The sequence below is a fragment of the Bipolaris zeicola genome (genome assembly GCF_000523435.1).
Source record: "Bipolaris zeicola 26-R-13 unplaced genomic scaffold scaffold_3, whole genome shotgun sequence".
Lineage (NCBI taxonomy): Eukaryota > Fungi > Ascomycota > Dothideomycetes > Pleosporales > Pleosporaceae > Bipolaris > Bipolaris zeicola.
In genome coordinates, this window is record NW_006912052.1 from 156,970 (window position 1) to 173,298 (window position 16,329).

General features: G+C 50.8%; 7 protein-coding genes across 7 annotated transcripts; 2 read left to right on the plus strand and 5 right to left on the minus strand.

The window, feature by feature from the left end:
* Positions 1-83: 83 nt before the first annotated feature.
* COCCADRAFT_32149 (uncharacterized protein) lies at positions 84-2,215 on the minus strand (the record flags this gene model as incomplete). Its single annotated transcript, XM_007708689.1, has 5 exons — positions 84-115; positions 311-1,297; positions 1,580-1,860; positions 1,923-2,046; positions 2,098-2,215. 5 exons carry the CDS (start codon positions 2,213-2,215, stop codon positions 84-86), a joined length of 1,542 nt encoding a protein of 513 aa, XP_007706879.1.
* Positions 2,216-3,722: 1,507 nt separating this feature from the next.
* Positions 3,723-4,790, plus strand: COCCADRAFT_82030 (uncharacterized protein; the record flags this gene model as incomplete). Its single annotated transcript, XM_007708730.1, has 1 exon — positions 3,723-4,790. One exon carries the CDS (start codon positions 3,723-3,725, stop codon positions 4,788-4,790), a length of 1,068 nt encoding a protein of 355 aa, XP_007706920.1.
* A 1,204-nt stretch (positions 4,791-5,994) lies between these two features.
* COCCADRAFT_32151 (uncharacterized protein) lies at positions 5,995-7,078 on the plus strand (the record flags this gene model as incomplete). Its single annotated transcript, XM_007708690.1, has 2 exons — positions 5,995-6,813; positions 6,923-7,078. The coding sequence occupies 2 exons, from the start codon at positions 5,995-5,997 to the stop codon at positions 7,076-7,078; spliced, it is 975 nt and encodes a 324-aa protein (XP_007706880.1).
* Positions 7,079-7,473: 395 nt separating this feature from the next.
* On the minus strand, positions 7,474-7,999 carry COCCADRAFT_82157 (uncharacterized protein; the record flags this gene model as incomplete). The annotated part of the gene is made up of 2 exons (XM_007708731.1): positions 7,474-7,597; positions 7,677-7,999. The coding sequence occupies 2 exons, from the start codon at positions 7,997-7,999 to the stop codon at positions 7,474-7,476; spliced, it is 447 nt and encodes a 148-aa protein (XP_007706921.1).
* Positions 8,000-9,793: 1,794 nt separating this feature from the next.
* Positions 9,794-12,696, minus strand: COCCADRAFT_81989 (uncharacterized protein; the record flags this gene model as incomplete). The annotated part of the gene is made up of 3 exons (XM_007708732.1): positions 9,794-11,884; positions 11,936-12,529; positions 12,577-12,696. 3 exons carry the CDS (start codon positions 12,694-12,696, stop codon positions 9,794-9,796), a joined length of 2,805 nt encoding a protein of 934 aa, XP_007706922.1.
* Positions 12,697-13,538: 842 nt separating this feature from the next.
* COCCADRAFT_21831 (uncharacterized protein) lies at positions 13,539-13,844 on the minus strand (the record flags this gene model as incomplete). Its single annotated transcript, XM_007708656.1, has 1 exon — positions 13,539-13,844. The coding sequence occupies one exon, from the start codon at positions 13,842-13,844 to the stop codon at positions 13,539-13,541; it is 306 nt and encodes a 101-aa protein (XP_007706846.1).
* An 832-nt stretch (positions 13,845-14,676) lies between these two features.
* COCCADRAFT_82218 (uncharacterized protein) lies at positions 14,677-15,340 on the minus strand (the record flags this gene model as incomplete). The annotated part of the gene is made up of 4 exons (XM_007708733.1): positions 14,677-14,885; positions 14,943-15,030; positions 15,079-15,168; positions 15,218-15,340. The coding sequence occupies 4 exons, from the start codon at positions 15,338-15,340 to the stop codon at positions 14,677-14,679; spliced, it is 510 nt and encodes a 169-aa protein (XP_007706923.1).
* Positions 15,341-16,329: the final 989 nt, after the last annotated feature.

The following is a 16,329-nucleotide window of genomic DNA, read 5'->3' on the forward strand; positions in this document are numbered from 1 at the left end:
CGGACTACACATGATCATTGGCATGAAACCGGTGTAGATAAAACATCGATAAAACAGATGATAAAATACGAAAATTAACACCCCTAAAGACTATGTACTAAAATCCAGGTATGAACTAAAACATATGATACATATGACTAAGTGATAATGGCCTACATGTACTACATAACCATGCTCTATCTACTTACTGTTACAATTACTCTTATGAGGTATATGTGTATAAGCTTTCCTCACCATCCCACACCACTCCCCAAAAAGAATCTAGTCCTCCCGCTTCTTCTTCTTATCCTTAAAATCCTCAATTGCAAACCCCATCCTCTCTCATCCTGCACAAGGCTCACAACCAGCGGTTCCGTATTCGCCTTCATATCATCCATATGCTTCGCGGCAGCTACATCTCTCAGTCGATGACCCGCGAGCAACAACGGCAAAATCGATGACTTCCATACTGGAACCCTGGACTTATCAAACAGCATCTTGCCGCACGTAATGCACAACAAAAGTATGGTTAAGATGATTAATGCAAGTGGGAAACTCAACCACACCCAATCGAACTTTGTGCAACTTGTCGTGCGAAGAACAGTTCCTGTAGCGAATGTAGGCGGAGCACTGTAAGACTGGGGATCATAGTAAGACCCCTTTCTACGCATCTCGCTCGTAACGGCCGTCGCGACGGATTGCATGTTGCGATCGATGGCGTCGAAGCTGGCGAGGCCATTGTTTACCAGTGTCTCGAGCTGCCAGGGGTCGCACTTCAGGGTTTTGTAGTCGTTTTTATAAAACTCGGCGTCAAGTTCTGGAATGGTGGTGCAGTTTCCGTTCATGAGGGATTTCATGAACGTTCCGAGACTCATTGCGTAGATGCCATCAGTGCCATAGATGCAGGCTGTTGGGAAGGTTGTGTTGGTGCTGTAGAGATTGTAGGTGGTAAAGTTGTTGCCCTGGATTGGTACGGAGGATATGTTATCGCGTGTGTATGTTTGGTCGTCAATGATACAGGGGTCGTGCAGGTCCTTGAAGTCGTAAATGCGGTTTTCCATAGAGGATCTTGCTGGTTTTATTGGCGTTTCGTTTATGACTGTCTCGGTGAAGATGGTGTCGCGGACAGTTCCTGCATAGTCGCGGATGCATGGATAGAATGAGCATGTTGCCGCCACGGCGTTTAGGAAGTTCATGATTGGAAGGGTCCAGTTTGCATCGGCTCCTGGGCACCGCTGGGATTTCGAGCCACCTTCTTGTCCCAAACGCTCACAGCCGTTATTCGTAAAGGTGATAATGCTGACGTTGAGTATTGATGCTGCTAATATGTCGTCTAATGAGTTGTCGAACGTGTTTAAGAGTTTTTCATTTGGAGAAGTCGATCCCCAGTCTCTCTGTACACTGCTACGCGCAAGAGTGGATAGAACAATTCGTGGAAGGGTTCCATTTGGGGTTCCGCCAATGCCATTACCGTCTGATAACCGGATCCGTTGGTCTTGGTCTTCCAGCTCAACTTCCATTAACCGATTAGATGTATCCACGCATTTCTTGCACAGCCCGACTGAAGAATGTGTGACACGGTTGCGTGAAGGAAACACACAGTTGCCAGTAGTGCAGCTCGGCGTGATATCAGACCGAGTCGTGTTGGAATTCACAAGTCCATCCAAGATGGCAACCTTGGTGTCTAAGTCCAAGTCCAATAACCAGGTGCCCTCGATGCCTTGACTTTTTTTCGAGGAGTACATCCACTGGGAAACCCTGATGGATGCTTCTGCTCCCGCTAGAGGCCGCTCACACGATACAGACTTGACAGCTTGCTGCGAAAAAGGCCCGATGCCGATTGATAGTACGATGACTATGCATCCTACAAACGCCGCATTACTACCATGCATCTTAGTTCATACAGCATTTCATCTTCCGTCGTACCATGGGGATATACGTACAGAGACCTTGTTCGAAAGAAGAGCAGCAGCGAGCCCCAGGGCCCTCGGGCAGCTGAATCAAAATGCTCAAGGTGCCAGAGAGGCCGTGGTCGCCGAAACAACAACCACTTCAATTGGCTAATGACTGGTACAGTTTCAGACCCTTGGCTGACTCAAAGTTCGATAAGCTTCTTACCTTCTTCTGTTACGACCACCATACATGATCGCAGTATGGTGGCCAAAACGGCGATAACTGTATTGAGGTTGATTGAGTATCTCCACTCGGGCTGCTCTTTGTCGTTATACTTTGCCATAGTAATCACGATAGTGATCAAGGCCGCTATGGCGGCTACTAAAGAGGCCAGTCCAAACCACCAGGTTATGAAAACTGATGTACTGTTGTGTTTGTCTTTCCCAATGAATTGTCCTGCAGTTCTGGTTTCGGAACGGTCGTTGAAGAGAAAAGCATGAATCTCTCCTGGCTCGGCTCTGACAGTATTTTCTCCAACAAGGGTCTCTTGGTGCAATGAATTGTTCGTATTGTTATCATCATCTGAGGCATATATTGTGGAGGTCGCTGGCGATACAGAGTTTCTATTGCTGTTGTTCTGTGTTGGCTCGCTAGCGACATTAACATGATCGAGGTCGTCTTGCATACTCGGAGCTCGGCTACCGCCTGACAGGCTGAAGACGGGTGTGTCACTGCGGTCGTTGGAAGAGCTAGTTGTCGTATGGTGGTAGCTAGCAAGGAAATGGTGGTTATTCATGTCTCTCATAGGGTTATCTATCCATATGTAGTTTATCTGATAGCGATTGTGTGGACGACACATTAGGAAGGTTGCACAACGATGTGAGCTTCACAAAAGTTCGACTGATGATCATCTGGCTCCAATTAGGACCGCATTTTGGGGCGTTCCTCCTTGGCAAATCGCTCTGCATGCTGCAGTCGATTTGGGGTCCTGTATGCCTGCATATGATTGGATGATGGCAAGCAGTTGAGACAACCAGTGGCTATGGAATGTGTTTATTCAACCGAAAGTGGCGCAGGTTCTTTGTGTTACCGCAGAAGCAGACGAGGCAGACTCAGACGTACGTAGGCAGGATGGTGCCTGGAAAAGCGAATCGCGCATCTGCGATGACGCTCCATCCAACAACACACTCGCTTGTCTAAGTATAGCAGCGCTTGAGTGGTGCCCTCTCACGTATGCTGTGCTGTCTCATCACTGTGACACTGCTCGCCATGGTTGTGTACATAGACTGCTGTCGCCGCAATGCCACGCCTCTCAATCACAGGCTGGTTCCAGGCATGAAAAACATGGTGTAGGTGATAGGGTGTGTGCATCGAGTGGGCTTCGTACTGTTGGTGCGGGGAGATTCTGTTTCCAGCTTTACCGGTCTATGGAGATACGTCATGGTCACGTGATGCTTTATATCGTACAGCTCAATCTTACGCTCTCCACCGCGCCCAGTAAGGCAGCAATGCCGTTATTAGCTACAATCGTTTGCCTGTATAATTCTGATCTTCCTATCTACAGGCACAAGGGTTGTGGGTTTTAAGTCAGCATTCACAATAGATTAGGCGGTAGACATATGACGACTGCACTATCAATCAAAGAAAATGCGACGGCCAACTGCTCGGGATGCCCACTGATGACTCGCACGTCCAATACACAACTTGACTGACGGCAGCAGACCAACAGAGCCTTAAAGCCTCAAAGCACCAAAGCACTAAAGCCTCGGTCTCGGACAGCAACGAGCGCGTGTGCATCGCTTCCGCGCGGCTTCTTGCGTTTCACAATTTTGTTCCAGCCCTGTGTCGCAATGCCACCTTCGGGTCGCATACCACCTCTTCTCCAACCTTACATCCAACTCCCTCGCGATAATTCACTTATCCTGCTCACGAGCACTCTCGGAGCCAGCGCAAACTGGCTACTACTACGGTTCCTGTGTGATGCGCTGAGCACAGTCACAGCCCAAGATGGCGGGGAGGAGGGGCACAACGTAGTGTTGGTTTCTTGGATGAGACAGTATGATTTCTGGAAACAAGAATCTAGAAAGAGCGCAGGTCTAGATCTGGAGAGAATCAGGAAAGAGGGGAGATTCGCCTTCGTTGATGGGTTGGGGGCTGGTGCAGATGCGCCTGGCGGTAGCATGTCCGGAACAGATGCGCGGGCCAGTGGACAGGCAAAACCACTGGTCGCGGGGTCGAATAGAATTCAGGTGCAGAGAGGGCCGCAGACATTATCTGTACGAAGTCCTCCCGGGGGGACAGTGCCTGCAAGAGGACCACCGGTAGCAGCAGCGGCAGCGCCTACACCAGAGACGATCGATGCAGGTAGCAGTACCCCCGGCCACTACGCATTGAAGACACTCGACCTCTCAGAAATCAGAACGACCATTTCCAGTGCTGTCTCTGCGCTCAATCCCTCGGCGGTGCAGCGAAAGACGCTCCTCATCTTCGATAATCCAGATCTCCTCCTCGCCCTCAACCCCTCCATTACACCCTCGGACTTTACTTCGCTTGCCCTGACTCTTCACACAATACCAACTGTGTCACATGTTCTAACCCATATACAATCCGATAGTCCGCTTCTCAGCCTTTCTACACCACCCCAACCACTTGAGCTTGCGCATCACAACCTGCTGGTCAAGTTTGCTCACATGAGCAGGAGGATACTGGGTGTGAGAATCCTGGACACTGGAGTTGCAAGAGACGTGAGCGGTGTCATTCGGATCACCGAACAGAAGCATGAGTGGCTAGACTTGGAACTCAACGAAAATGAACCCAAAGAAGGTGACGAAAACGGGCGAGGAAAAGAGTTCCTTTACCAAGTTAAAGGCGATGGTAGTGTGAGGGTCTTCGAGCGGGGTGCTGGTGGAGAGGCTTGATCGCGATCCCAAACCCTGGCACAGGTTGATCTCGAGTTACACCAACACGCCTCATTATTCACTGGCAACATGTGGCTTGACCATAGGCTAAGGTAAGCCTTCGAATACAATAGCGATGACGATCTCGCCCCAATGCAGAAAATCGAAAGCGAATGTACAATCTTCTTCATGCATGCTTGCCTTTGTGTTACGCGAGATGATCATAGGATCCAGTACTGCTTCTCGCGCATATACGCATGCACCGCGTAGCGAATGCACAAGCGATCCACTGACAATACGTAGCCGTAGCCCCGGTGCTCATCATCTGCCATGCCCAGATCCCGACGCTGTGCATGCTTGGCCACTCCCAACCAACCTGGTACGCGGTCCTAATGTATCTCACATCCATACGAGCGCACATGACATGATGTATGCCTCACACAGCAATGCCCATTCCCAGAAGGAAGATGACAGGACTGCCTTAATGTGCTGTGCCGCTTGACAGCAGCTCGAACCTCATCACTATCACGCCGAGCGCTTCGAAACGAGAGCACGTAGCCTGGAATGTGCGTGCGAACCCCACATTCCCATGCATCACTTTTGCGATCGCGCCTCTTAGAGTTACACAACGATCCTTCGTACAGAACCCGGATTCAATACGGACACTCACCGACCCTGTGAGAAATAGGATATCCCTTCGTCTTTGTCGGGTACGCTGTCCTCACCTCATCTGACGCACCTCGGTTTTTTTGGGGGGCCGTCTTACACAACATCATGCGACGTAGACTAGTAGAAAGAACGCCGCATGTAGAAAAAAACCACCCCCACAGCACTGGTGAGCGCCACGGTGTCCATATCGGGGTTTGTTGAAGAGTAAGGACTTGGGGCTAGAGATGCTGGTGGGATGAGCGCCTGTGAGATGATTTGTGAAGGAGGAAGAGGAGGGAGGACGAGTGCGGTGGGGGATTCCGCGGAGAGAAGGCTGCAAAGAGGGCCTCATATATGGCCTCTTTTGGTCGAGGCAACGACAGCACATTCTGTTCTGGAGGACCTACTACAAATGTCTCAGGATTCCCAACTAGATGTCTACTCATCTTTTGTCATACCATCTCACGATCTAACTCTAGTCAAGAAAGCAAGACTCCTCTCTCCTTTCTTTCCCCTTCACCCACCCCCCATCCTCCCAACATCCAAAAAAATTTCCCAAGAAAAAGAAAGAAAGAAAATGTCCCCACACATCCTCTCCCTCCCCACCGAACTCCTCAGCCAAATCCTAACCTCCCTCCCCCTCCCCTCCCTCCTCCGCTTCTCAGAAACCTGCCGTTCAGCCCGCACCCTCGCAAACGCAAACCTGCAATCCCTCTCTCTGGGAATATCTCCTCTCCCCTCCCCTTACACCTTCTCCCCCTCAAAACATCCCCTCTCCCCCTCCCAAACACCTTCCTCCCTTCCCCCCTCCCAACCCTCCCAGCCCACGCACCCCCACGACCGCTGGCTCACAATCCCAAACATAACAACCTACCCCTACACCACGCTCTCAAACTTCCAGTCCGCCCTCATCACCAGCATCCTAACCCGGCACCACCCCCTCCTCCAACACATCGATATCACAATCTGGACAATGAGCACCCACATGGCGCACGCCCTGCGCAACCTCTCCGCCCTCCAGCGCCTCTCGCTCCGCTTCGACGCGGGGAACCCCGGCCGCGCCGTGTCGCGTGCGCAGATGGCGCTGGAGCGCGACGAGCAAAGGAAGGCGTGGTGTGTACTTGCGGCGGACCCGCCAAGTTGGAGTCGCCGACTCCTCAAGTTGAGTGTTAAGGGCGCGGTGGTGAGTGCGAGGCAGGTTGCGGTATTGTTGGCGGAGAGTAGGGGATGTGAAGAGGTGGTGCTGGAGCGGTGTGGTGGGGTTGGAAGCGAGATTTGGATGTTCCTAGGGGGTTGGTGTGGGAGGGAGAGGGTTAGGAGGGTGGAGTTTGGGGAGTGTGGGGGGGTTATTGGGGAGGCGGCTTTGGGGGTTATTGGAGGGATGGTGGGATTGGAGGTATGTTGCTCTTATTTCTTTCTCTTTCTAGATTTTTTTCCCTGATTTCTAAAGGAGGGAGTGGAGATGCGGGTGTGGGATGAGTGACTGACGTTTTGTGATGTGATAGCATCTTAACCTTTATGATTGCCAAGAAGAACTTGCGCCGGGGACGCTGGAGAGATGGAACGAGGAGGTTTGGCGGATACCGGATTTTGTGGCACCCAGGCCGAGTGCGTTTGGGGCGGATATGGTGATTGAGGTTGATCCGGAGTATGTGTCTTAGCGAGGAGCTGTTGACGCAAGGGTGGGTATTTACATGACAAAAAGACAGCGTCGTGATTTCTGTGTATACAGGATAGAGGGGAGGGAAAAGTGGTACAATTACCTATTTTCCAATGTATGTACTCCTTTCTCTTTTTCAATTGCCTGTCAAAATTTCACTTCACTGCACTCAACCCAGATCGAAAAACCGCCAACTTTCCAAGCCAGCAAATCGTTCAATAAACTATCCTCATTCTATATACAAGAAGATGAATTTTCACTTCCCCCTTTCATCGTCTTCACAATCTTCCATCTCTTCCCTCGCCCTCATTATATACAAAAAAACCATTTCAGAGGCCTGCCAATATTCATATCCATCTTACTTTCATCCTCCCCTGTCAACTTACCCGCATCCATCTAGGAGCGAAGAGTAAGCTTGTAAGGACCAAGCTGGCGAATCTGGTTGCACTGCAAATCCTGGGGTCCGAGACCGCCAGCAACACAGTAGGTAGGAACGGTGCCAGTGGCGTACTTGCCAGAGCTAAAAATTTCTCCGTTAGTCATCACCATCCCAGCACACAAAAGTTTTACAGAAAAGGGAAGAAGAGGGAAGAACTTACGCAAAACCTGTCTGGTGGTAAACGCTCAGGTCATACTGGTTGGGATCCGTGCCGTTCAATGGAGACAGGACAAACCTGTAGTTGCTGGCTCCGCAGGTGACAGCCTCGCTGGGAAGCGAGAGGATGGGGCCAGCAGCGCAGGACACATTGCGGGCCTGGAAGCCGTGGATGTGGAAGTTGACATTCTGGATTGTACCGTTTGTCTTGCGCACGCTGTAGTCGGTAATCAGGATGGGTTCGGCGTGGCCAACAGGGCTGCGCTGGTAGAGCGTTGGGACGGCGCTCGCAGTGGCGAGGAGGGTGGTGAGGGTGAGGAAGTGCATTTTTGCGGTGTTTTGGGTTTGGAAGAGAGTATTGGAAGGAGATAGTGGGATGGTTGTCTGTGGATGGCGATGGGCTGTGGGGAGGATGGGGATGTTGTATTTATCTTGTTTCCATTATCAACCCCAGGCTCCTACATACATAGTCGGCACAAGGTCAACGCTTGGGGCATGAAGCTTCGATGTGATCGTCTATCAGAGCTCCAGAGATTGTACATTCCATACCAAGGGGGTGGTGGAGAATACGAGAAATGATGGAGTCACAGCGTGGTGGTTGCCGCCTGCCTGTCCCCAGACGGACGTTTCCCGGCCTTTAGTGTGCAAAATGGCGGGACACTACGCCTTGCGCCTTGCCTTTTGCCTAGCAAGCTGCCCTGTTTATGCAAAACGGGGAACTGATTAGCTGTAATTAGGAGGAATTAGTTGCGTAAACTGTACTCGTCAGTGTCCCAGATGTTGGATTAGTGCGAGGTAATTCCAACAATGTCTCCCGCATATTCGGCACAAATAGGTTCCACACCCCCAACATGACTTCTTTTGTACAGACAGCCCAAGATGTACTTGATTCAAATACGAGGAACAACAGTTCTGTGCGTGCATCTGCATGCAATGGCAAAGGGCCGAGCCTTAGGCGCTTGCAACGGTCTTTCCATAGCCTGTTAATAACGAGCATGAGTACCACGTTGTTGTGTTGTGATAGAGACAATGACTCGCAAGTGCAAGGCTGCACAGGTACCGCTTTGGAGCGGTAAATGCTGTTGAGCCGCACGGCACATCCATTCATTTGGGGCGATGAATCTGCCCAAGCCTCATCAATGTCGCAATCTCGCCACTTGGTGTATTTAGTTGCTCCTGGATGACGTTATTAGTGGAAGGCGATGCATTCCAAATTCTGGGGCCGGCGTTCAAGTTTTAGAACCGCAGTCGCTGGCGCAGGCGCAAAGTCAAATGTGCTCCAGATCCCGCAAGGCGATCGCATGTTTGTTGAGGAAAAGTTTCGACAGTGCGGCCGCAAGCCGTTCTGGCCTGTCTGCTCAGGATAACGCCATCAGTGGAGACTCAAATTTCGGCGTCTTGTCAGTTCACCGCGTTCATGCCGAGCCACACTTCGAACCTAGCGTCGAGGCCACTCTTTTTTGACTTAAGATCCATGACAAAGAACCTTATCGAACTTGTACCTGGTTGTCTCCGCCATCTGCATCCATGCTACTGTATATATTGTGGAGGCTGCTACACATGAGTCAGATTAGGGTAATGTCTATGAAGTTGTTAGCGAAGAAATTGTGACTGTAAAAACTCTTATAGATGTACGTTTAGGCTACCGAGTACACGACTACGCGCGGCTTCTGTGAAGACTCTCCCAACGACGATCGTAATTGTGCACAAATTACCGCCGTGCATTCAGTCATTAGGATGGGCAAGTATCTAGCTAGCAGCAGCCTACTCCCCGCAAGACGCTAGAAATTGTTGTCATGAACCTAGCAGCCGGGGAAACTCATGTCCAGGCTGCGTCCGTGGTCGCTCCGTTTATCGTGGTCCGATTAGAGATACGTCAAAGGTTCAAGATTCAAGCTTTCTTAGATGCGCAGACCAAGATGGCGGTAAGAGATCGCTTTTCCTTCCTTGTTGGTGCATTATTGCTAACTGTTGGTGTACATGTGTAAAAAAGTGAAAATGCTAATGCTGATGAGGGTATAGAACAGAAATGCTGGCACAAGTTTTGTATGCCAAACACCGCATAGGTAGTCTCTAAAAGTGCAAAAAACCCGAATGTATAACAAATCGAACAAATGAGATTTAGCGCCGCCATAGATGGGATAATCTTCGCTCACTCTTCACACCGCGGTTGTCCTCATTACTGGGTTTGGAGAGGCGGGAGAAAGGTACTTTGAAGGTTCCGGAAGAGGCAGGTTCTGACCGCGAACCGGCGCCTGACCTTGACCGTTCTCGTTGCTGAGTAAGTGTGGCTTTGTACTGCTCCCAGTAATTCCCTGTGGGAGCCTTGGCGGTATCAAGGCTGCCATTGGATGCAGAAGATGTAATGTCTGGAGCCGACAGAATGGAAATGGATCGTGGTAGGGACGGTCTCTTGTCGGAGACTGGAGGATGTGCCTCGATATCAGTGAGTGTAGGCTCTATTCCTAGAGAAACGTGGAGGCTAGATGATGGAGGCATCGACACGGCCATGCCAATGGTTGATTGGAAATCATCAGGCTCATGGTGGCCATGCTTGACTCCTGATTTCATGTCATCCAACTCGAATCGGAACCCTTCTCCCCGAGATTCCTGCCGCAACGAAGGGTGTATGTGGCTTTGTGACACGGGAGGTGTGATTGGTAACATAATCCGTCGTGCGTCCATTGGGTCCATAATGGAGACAAGACCGCCTAGAAGACCACTTTCTTCTGCCTCGCTGGTCTTGTGTTTATCGTCGCATGTGCTTGACTCGGATGAAGCTGCGCTTACACCTTCACTCCACATCGAACTTCCCGTAGAGCTAGTGCTGCCCGACCGGCTGGGGATCTCTCCTATGCCTAAGAGTGATAGTGCCTTTGCAGAACGATCAAGTTGTGAGCCGTCAAGTAGTGGGGTTCTCGGGAAACCATCTGTGCTCCTTGATGAGGCTCGCCTGCTGCGCGAAACAGAAGGTGTGCGCGACCTGAACCAAGATGTTTCTGACCCACTTCGATTGATGACGATCGGCGAGGTGGATTGGTCAGAGCAAACAAGAACAAGCGGATCGTTATTTGAAGGTTGAGATTTCTCCACTGACTCGTTCAACACTTTTGTACTGCTAACGCAGAGACGCGTGGACTGCGTCGTAAGGCTGTTCCGCCTAGAGCTCAGAGAGGATAGTGACATTTGTGACAATGATCGCACTGAGGATGGACGCGCAGGTCGAGAAACCCTAAGTGGTGATACTTCCATAGACCCTCGCCGACTCAAGTTTTTGGGGGTAAAATAATCCTCCCTTTGGCAGTCTGGTTCGATGGGCGAAGGGCTGCATTGCGACTCCAAAATGTACTGGTCGATGGCTTGGGAAATATTCACCGACGGGGCTGGCGAAGGGGTCGCATCTGTACAGTCTGCGGCTGATGAAGTGGGATCTGCAATATAACACAAGGGATAATCTGAGCTTTCAGAGTCGCGAACCTGCTTTGGAGCCCGAAGTGCAGACACCAGGTACTGGAGAGTACCATAAATGAGGAGCCAACGGACTTTGCGCGCGTCCATAACGGTTATTTTCTCCTGGCGCCGGCATGCATTGACGGCATGTGCGTTCTCGAAGTGCATATATGCTTGAACAATCTTCGAGCTTGTGACATGTTGGTCCAGAATGTTTGTTGCAGCCCTCAACGCACCGCTCATGGTATGGATCTTGTGTGTTTTTTGATGTTGAGAGGCAAGAGTAAGCTGCCGTAATGCCCTGTGCGAGTCTGATTTCTTCGAAGGCGATATGTATGTTGGCAGCAGTGGCAATGGATGTGGCAGTGAAGTGAAGTTGTGCCGCTGGTCAAAAGTAAGCACGTTCTGCAGAACACAAATCCCGCCACTCGCTGGCCCTTGAGAAGAAATGTCGACAGTAGATGTTGTGTCTACGAGATAGTCGTATAGGCTCTTGAAGTCATAATACATAGATTTGTAAAGAGCCTTGGGGAATATTGTGCCTCGAGGTGGGGGCCAGTAGCCAAACTTTTCAGCATAGAATGTATGCAAGAAACGGCGGAATCGGTCCAGATGGCTTCGAGCAGCATCCGTCAGCCCAAGATATGTAGGCGAGAAGTCTTCTTGCAGGAACTTGCTGAGCGCAGCAGACACGCGCCCGAGATGAGCATCGACTTCGCGATGAGCTCGAGTAATCAGGGCTTTAGTAAGTTTTGAGATAGGCTACGAATAGTCGTTAGTGTCATACTCAGGTAACATACTTTGGCTCCTTACTGAAAATTCCGGGCTAAGGGCCAAACTTTCGTTCATGCCAACACAATGGGCGAAAGCATCAACCCAAACATCCCTAAGCTTGTAACGCTCTGCATAGAACAAACTTGCAAGAGCATAATCTGTGCATTCGACCAAGTCGCGGTAGCCCTGGTCTTCGGCGTAGGATAGAAAGTCTTGGACATTGTTAGGGTGATCAGGTCGAAAAAGGTCTAATCTTTCTTGAAGATCCACATAAGCCTGTCCCATATGGTCGCCAACTAACGGTTTGCCTAGCAAGAATGCGAAGAAGTTGCGAGTTGTAATGTGCCATCTGAAAGAGTCTTGTCGAGCAACCTCTGCGGGCGCAGGTATGAAAAGTTCCATAGTGCTTGGTTGCTTGTTTGCATCAATCAGTGAACTGGGCACCCGCTTCAATTTTTGTGAGGCCGATGTCTGCAGTGAAATCAAATGAGCATCGCACTGATTTATTACCGACTCGCACTTTTTTTGTCGCAAGACTCTGAAGGGAATGCAGAAAGACGGGCCACGACGTGACATTCCTCTGGCATGAAGGTGAACGTAGCAGTCGCCATCCTCATACCATAGTTCAGGGTCCTTTTCGGAACATCAGCCAAGCACAATAACAATAAGGGCCAACATACCCTTCGCAAACCGTGATCCCAGTCATTTACGGTACGAGTCAAGCCCGACCATCGCTGAATCTTTGTCGGATGCATCGGTTCTCGTATTGCTGCAGAGCAGCTGGCAGATCTCGAACCCATTTAGATGCCAGTTCAAGGTCTCGTGTTTGTTATCCTGTAGAAGGCCAAAATAGATTTGGTCGCCTGTAGTCCGGCTATGACGTGTTGATTGGAATGTACGGAGTCTTTTGGTGGCCGTCAAAGTCCGCCCAATGAGGCCGTAGCGACTACCAAACGCAGGTCACTGTGTGCAAAATCATGAAAAGTGGTCAAGAGGGTAGACGAGTGACTGGGAATCAAGTGCTAATGAAGTTTTGTCTCTGACGTTAATTGTACGGGCTGAGGCGCTTCCGAGGCTATGTTAGTGTGAAAAAGCGCAGGTAAGCGTACCAAAGAATGAAATACACAACACGCACGGGCGGGGATCAATGTTATCGATTTACTTCTGCTGCGGCAGGGAGACAGGGTTGGGTGGGAGTTCGTAGTAGCCGAAGGTGGGACAATGCAGCCATGTGTCTAGATCCCCGTCGTCCCTTCAGCTATCGCAACGCCCGCCTACTATAGTGTGCATGTATCGGCTCGTGAGGAAGCGGGTAGAGCGATTTGCGAGACGACCATGCCAAAACGAGTCGCCTGCCGTGAGTGGCTTGCGCTGGTCGGGCTATGGCGCCGGGAAATCGAACTGGCGCGGCCGTTCTCGACGCAGATGGTGCAGAGTATGCCTAGAGTCGTCCCAGAAGAGCAGAGTTTAGGACCGCCCATGCGTGTAATTGGGCGGCCATGTGTACCTGGCCTGGCTGTTAGGCCTGGGAGCTGTCTGCGCTGTTTCCCAACTCAGGACCCCGCAGTCGCTTACATGGCCTTATTTTTTTCATTGTGGTAAAGCGCGCGCCAGCAGATGAGCCTTGAGAGTGCTGGAATGATTAGCAAGGCTTGTGTGGCGCTTCTAGACGATCTCTCTCAGCGAGGGTGGCGGTTTTTGTCAAGGCTGTACGGGGCCCTTTTGCCCACGCTTTGCTGGCGTCACGGCAATGTGACAGCGAGCATGGGGAAATGATGGCTTGCGCATCGACCCTGGTGTGGTGTTGTACGCGTCCAAGTGCAAGTGTGTCGCACAGTTTGTTGCCCACCAATTGTGAGGTCGGGGGTGGGGATGCCGTCAGCCCGCCATGATCGCCGTTCAAGATTGCCCGGCTCTCCTCACAGCTTAGCGTGCGATTGCGATGCATGACTGCATACTTACAAGCTGTCTATCACAGCAGGAGCACGAGTATACATGCTGGTGTCTGGTGGGCATCATGGCACTGCATACACTGACATTGCGCTCCGCCGACTTGTGCCAGCTTTGTCATCGCACTCGTCACCACCACACCGGAGCCTACTCGGACTTCACCTCCGTCGAGTGCTGCTCTATTACAACGTACTCCTACTGCACGATGCAAGGAGCATCGCCGGCTAGAGTCTCCGAGTGTCTCGATCAGCAACTGCGTGACAGCGTTCACATAACCAACGATTACACCACGTCGCAAAGATCATCGACACGGTTAGTTTCATGTATCCAACTAATCGTCATCCTAGCATCCGCGGATCAAAGCTTTGCTGTCAAGCAGATGACGTACTCTCATTCACTACTACCATAGTGCATCCTTTCCACATGCGCCCCAAAGGTTACGCGCGGCTCCTCACTTCACGATAATGTATGTCTCATAGATGCTATGCCGACACCGATAGATCGCTTCACAGTAGTGCAAATGCTGCTGCTGCAGCATTGCTGTTGATGTTGGGGCTAGCTGTACATTGGCGTTGCGGCAAACTTGGCATGAGATTCGAGCGATCTTTAGCCTTTCTATTTGTCTGGACTAGACAATATACACAGAATGAAATAGAGTTTCGGTGGCGAGATGTGCATCGAATCAAGGGCGGCATTCCGAATCCCATGCACAAGCTTGTTCTGCCAGATATGTATCTGTTCATACCACCTACTAAGCAAACCAATAGGTATAACGGTCGAGCTATTAGAGCTTGAGCTCATCTTGCCGCCGACAACCCGCGTCTTGCTCATCATCTACAATCCTCACAAATGGTTCCATCTGGATTCCTCTTGACTTCAACCTCCTGGCTCTTCTCCTGCCCTGCTCCTTTTTCTTCGGCCTTGGCCTTGTCTCCTTCGACTAATTTCTCTTCCTTCTTCTTACCGTGCTTATCCGAGTGCCCCAGATCCCGCGAAGGGTCAATGCAATCCCGCACCTTTTGCTTCAGTACCTTGGTTTCTACAGCCAGTTAGCATCTCACCAACTGAACATCTTCCATTGCTGAGAGATACAAACCTGGGAACCCCCCTTCGGCTTTTCTATCCCAGAGTAGCACCTTTGTTGCTTCAGCATTGTGACCTTGTTCCACAGATGGAACGTATGTCTTGCAATGTCAGCAGCTAGCCAGCGTTATGGCAATATCAAAACTTACCAGTTCCACTGTGAAAAGCCCCCCAGTCGCAGGGATCAAGGCGATTTCACCTATTTGTGTTCCGAATGTTGATAAGAGTTCTTGGCCAAACTTGTATATGTTGGTAAAGGTTGTTGGTGCAACGTGTAAGAGTGCTTACATAGGCCGCTCGCAGCATCCAGCGACATTGAGTGCAGTAGGTGATTGCAACGCGTGGTAGAGCAACTGGTGCAGTCTGTATTGTTGCCATGGCTTTTGGTGTTGGATGGGTCGTTGCTGCCATAGATACGAATGTGGATTGAAGGAATGGTATCGGCTTATCGATAGTGCATCTGTGGCGTCATTACCTCAATTGGGCCGAGCACATCATCATACAGAGTTCGATACATGTGGCCGTGGTGTCTGGAAAGCTGACGGGGCAGCCAGGGTGCGAGCTGCACTGTAGGGGGTTGATGGAATAGGAAATCACCGATCACGTTCTGCTTGTGTCACCGTCGCACCTTATCTAATCCACTCATCTCTCATCACTTCGTGAACAGCGGACGAATTTTTTCGACCTCTTTTTCTTCAACACAAAATATATGGCATGATCCCATTGCGTGTCTCATATCCTATCACCAGATGAGTTTGTAGTGAAGAGTCGTTGAGTCTGTTGTGAAGCAAGCTACGGAAACCGAAAACGAAATTGTTTGCCTGAGCCCACTGGCGGCCCAAAGCATCGTTGTAGCCGGCAAGAGAAAATGAGCAGAGGCCCAGGAGCGATCAAGAAATGAGTATTAATGTATCCGCATCTACTTGGCATCATTCCCACTAGAATGCAGAACGGATGGTCTTCACGGCGGACAAACTACGAGTAAGAGCAGGGTATGCGCATGACGGCGTGTGAGATCCTTTGAGCAAAGCCATCATGTCTCGTCATCGCCCCTATGCTGGCTGTTATACGTATGCCCAAGAAGGGGTTGGCGGTGAAGGTGGGTGACACGCAACAATCAGTGATCACAAGAGGGAGGCGCGAAAAGCGGGATTACCAATGGGCCGTGCACCACAGGGTCCAAGGCTGGTTCTTTGCGGAGAGGCTCGAATTAGGGGCAAACCAACGTCTTCTGCAACCGCCCAGCAGCACACTCTGCAACCCATCCTGGACCTTGTATCTGCCGCGGCCCTCTGTCTCTTGCGCACCAATTGGAGTCTATCTTGCGGCTTCCCTGCAGGTAGTATACATCTCTGTGCCAACATCCACACAAACCCCCGATTCCATTACGTCTGCCTGGC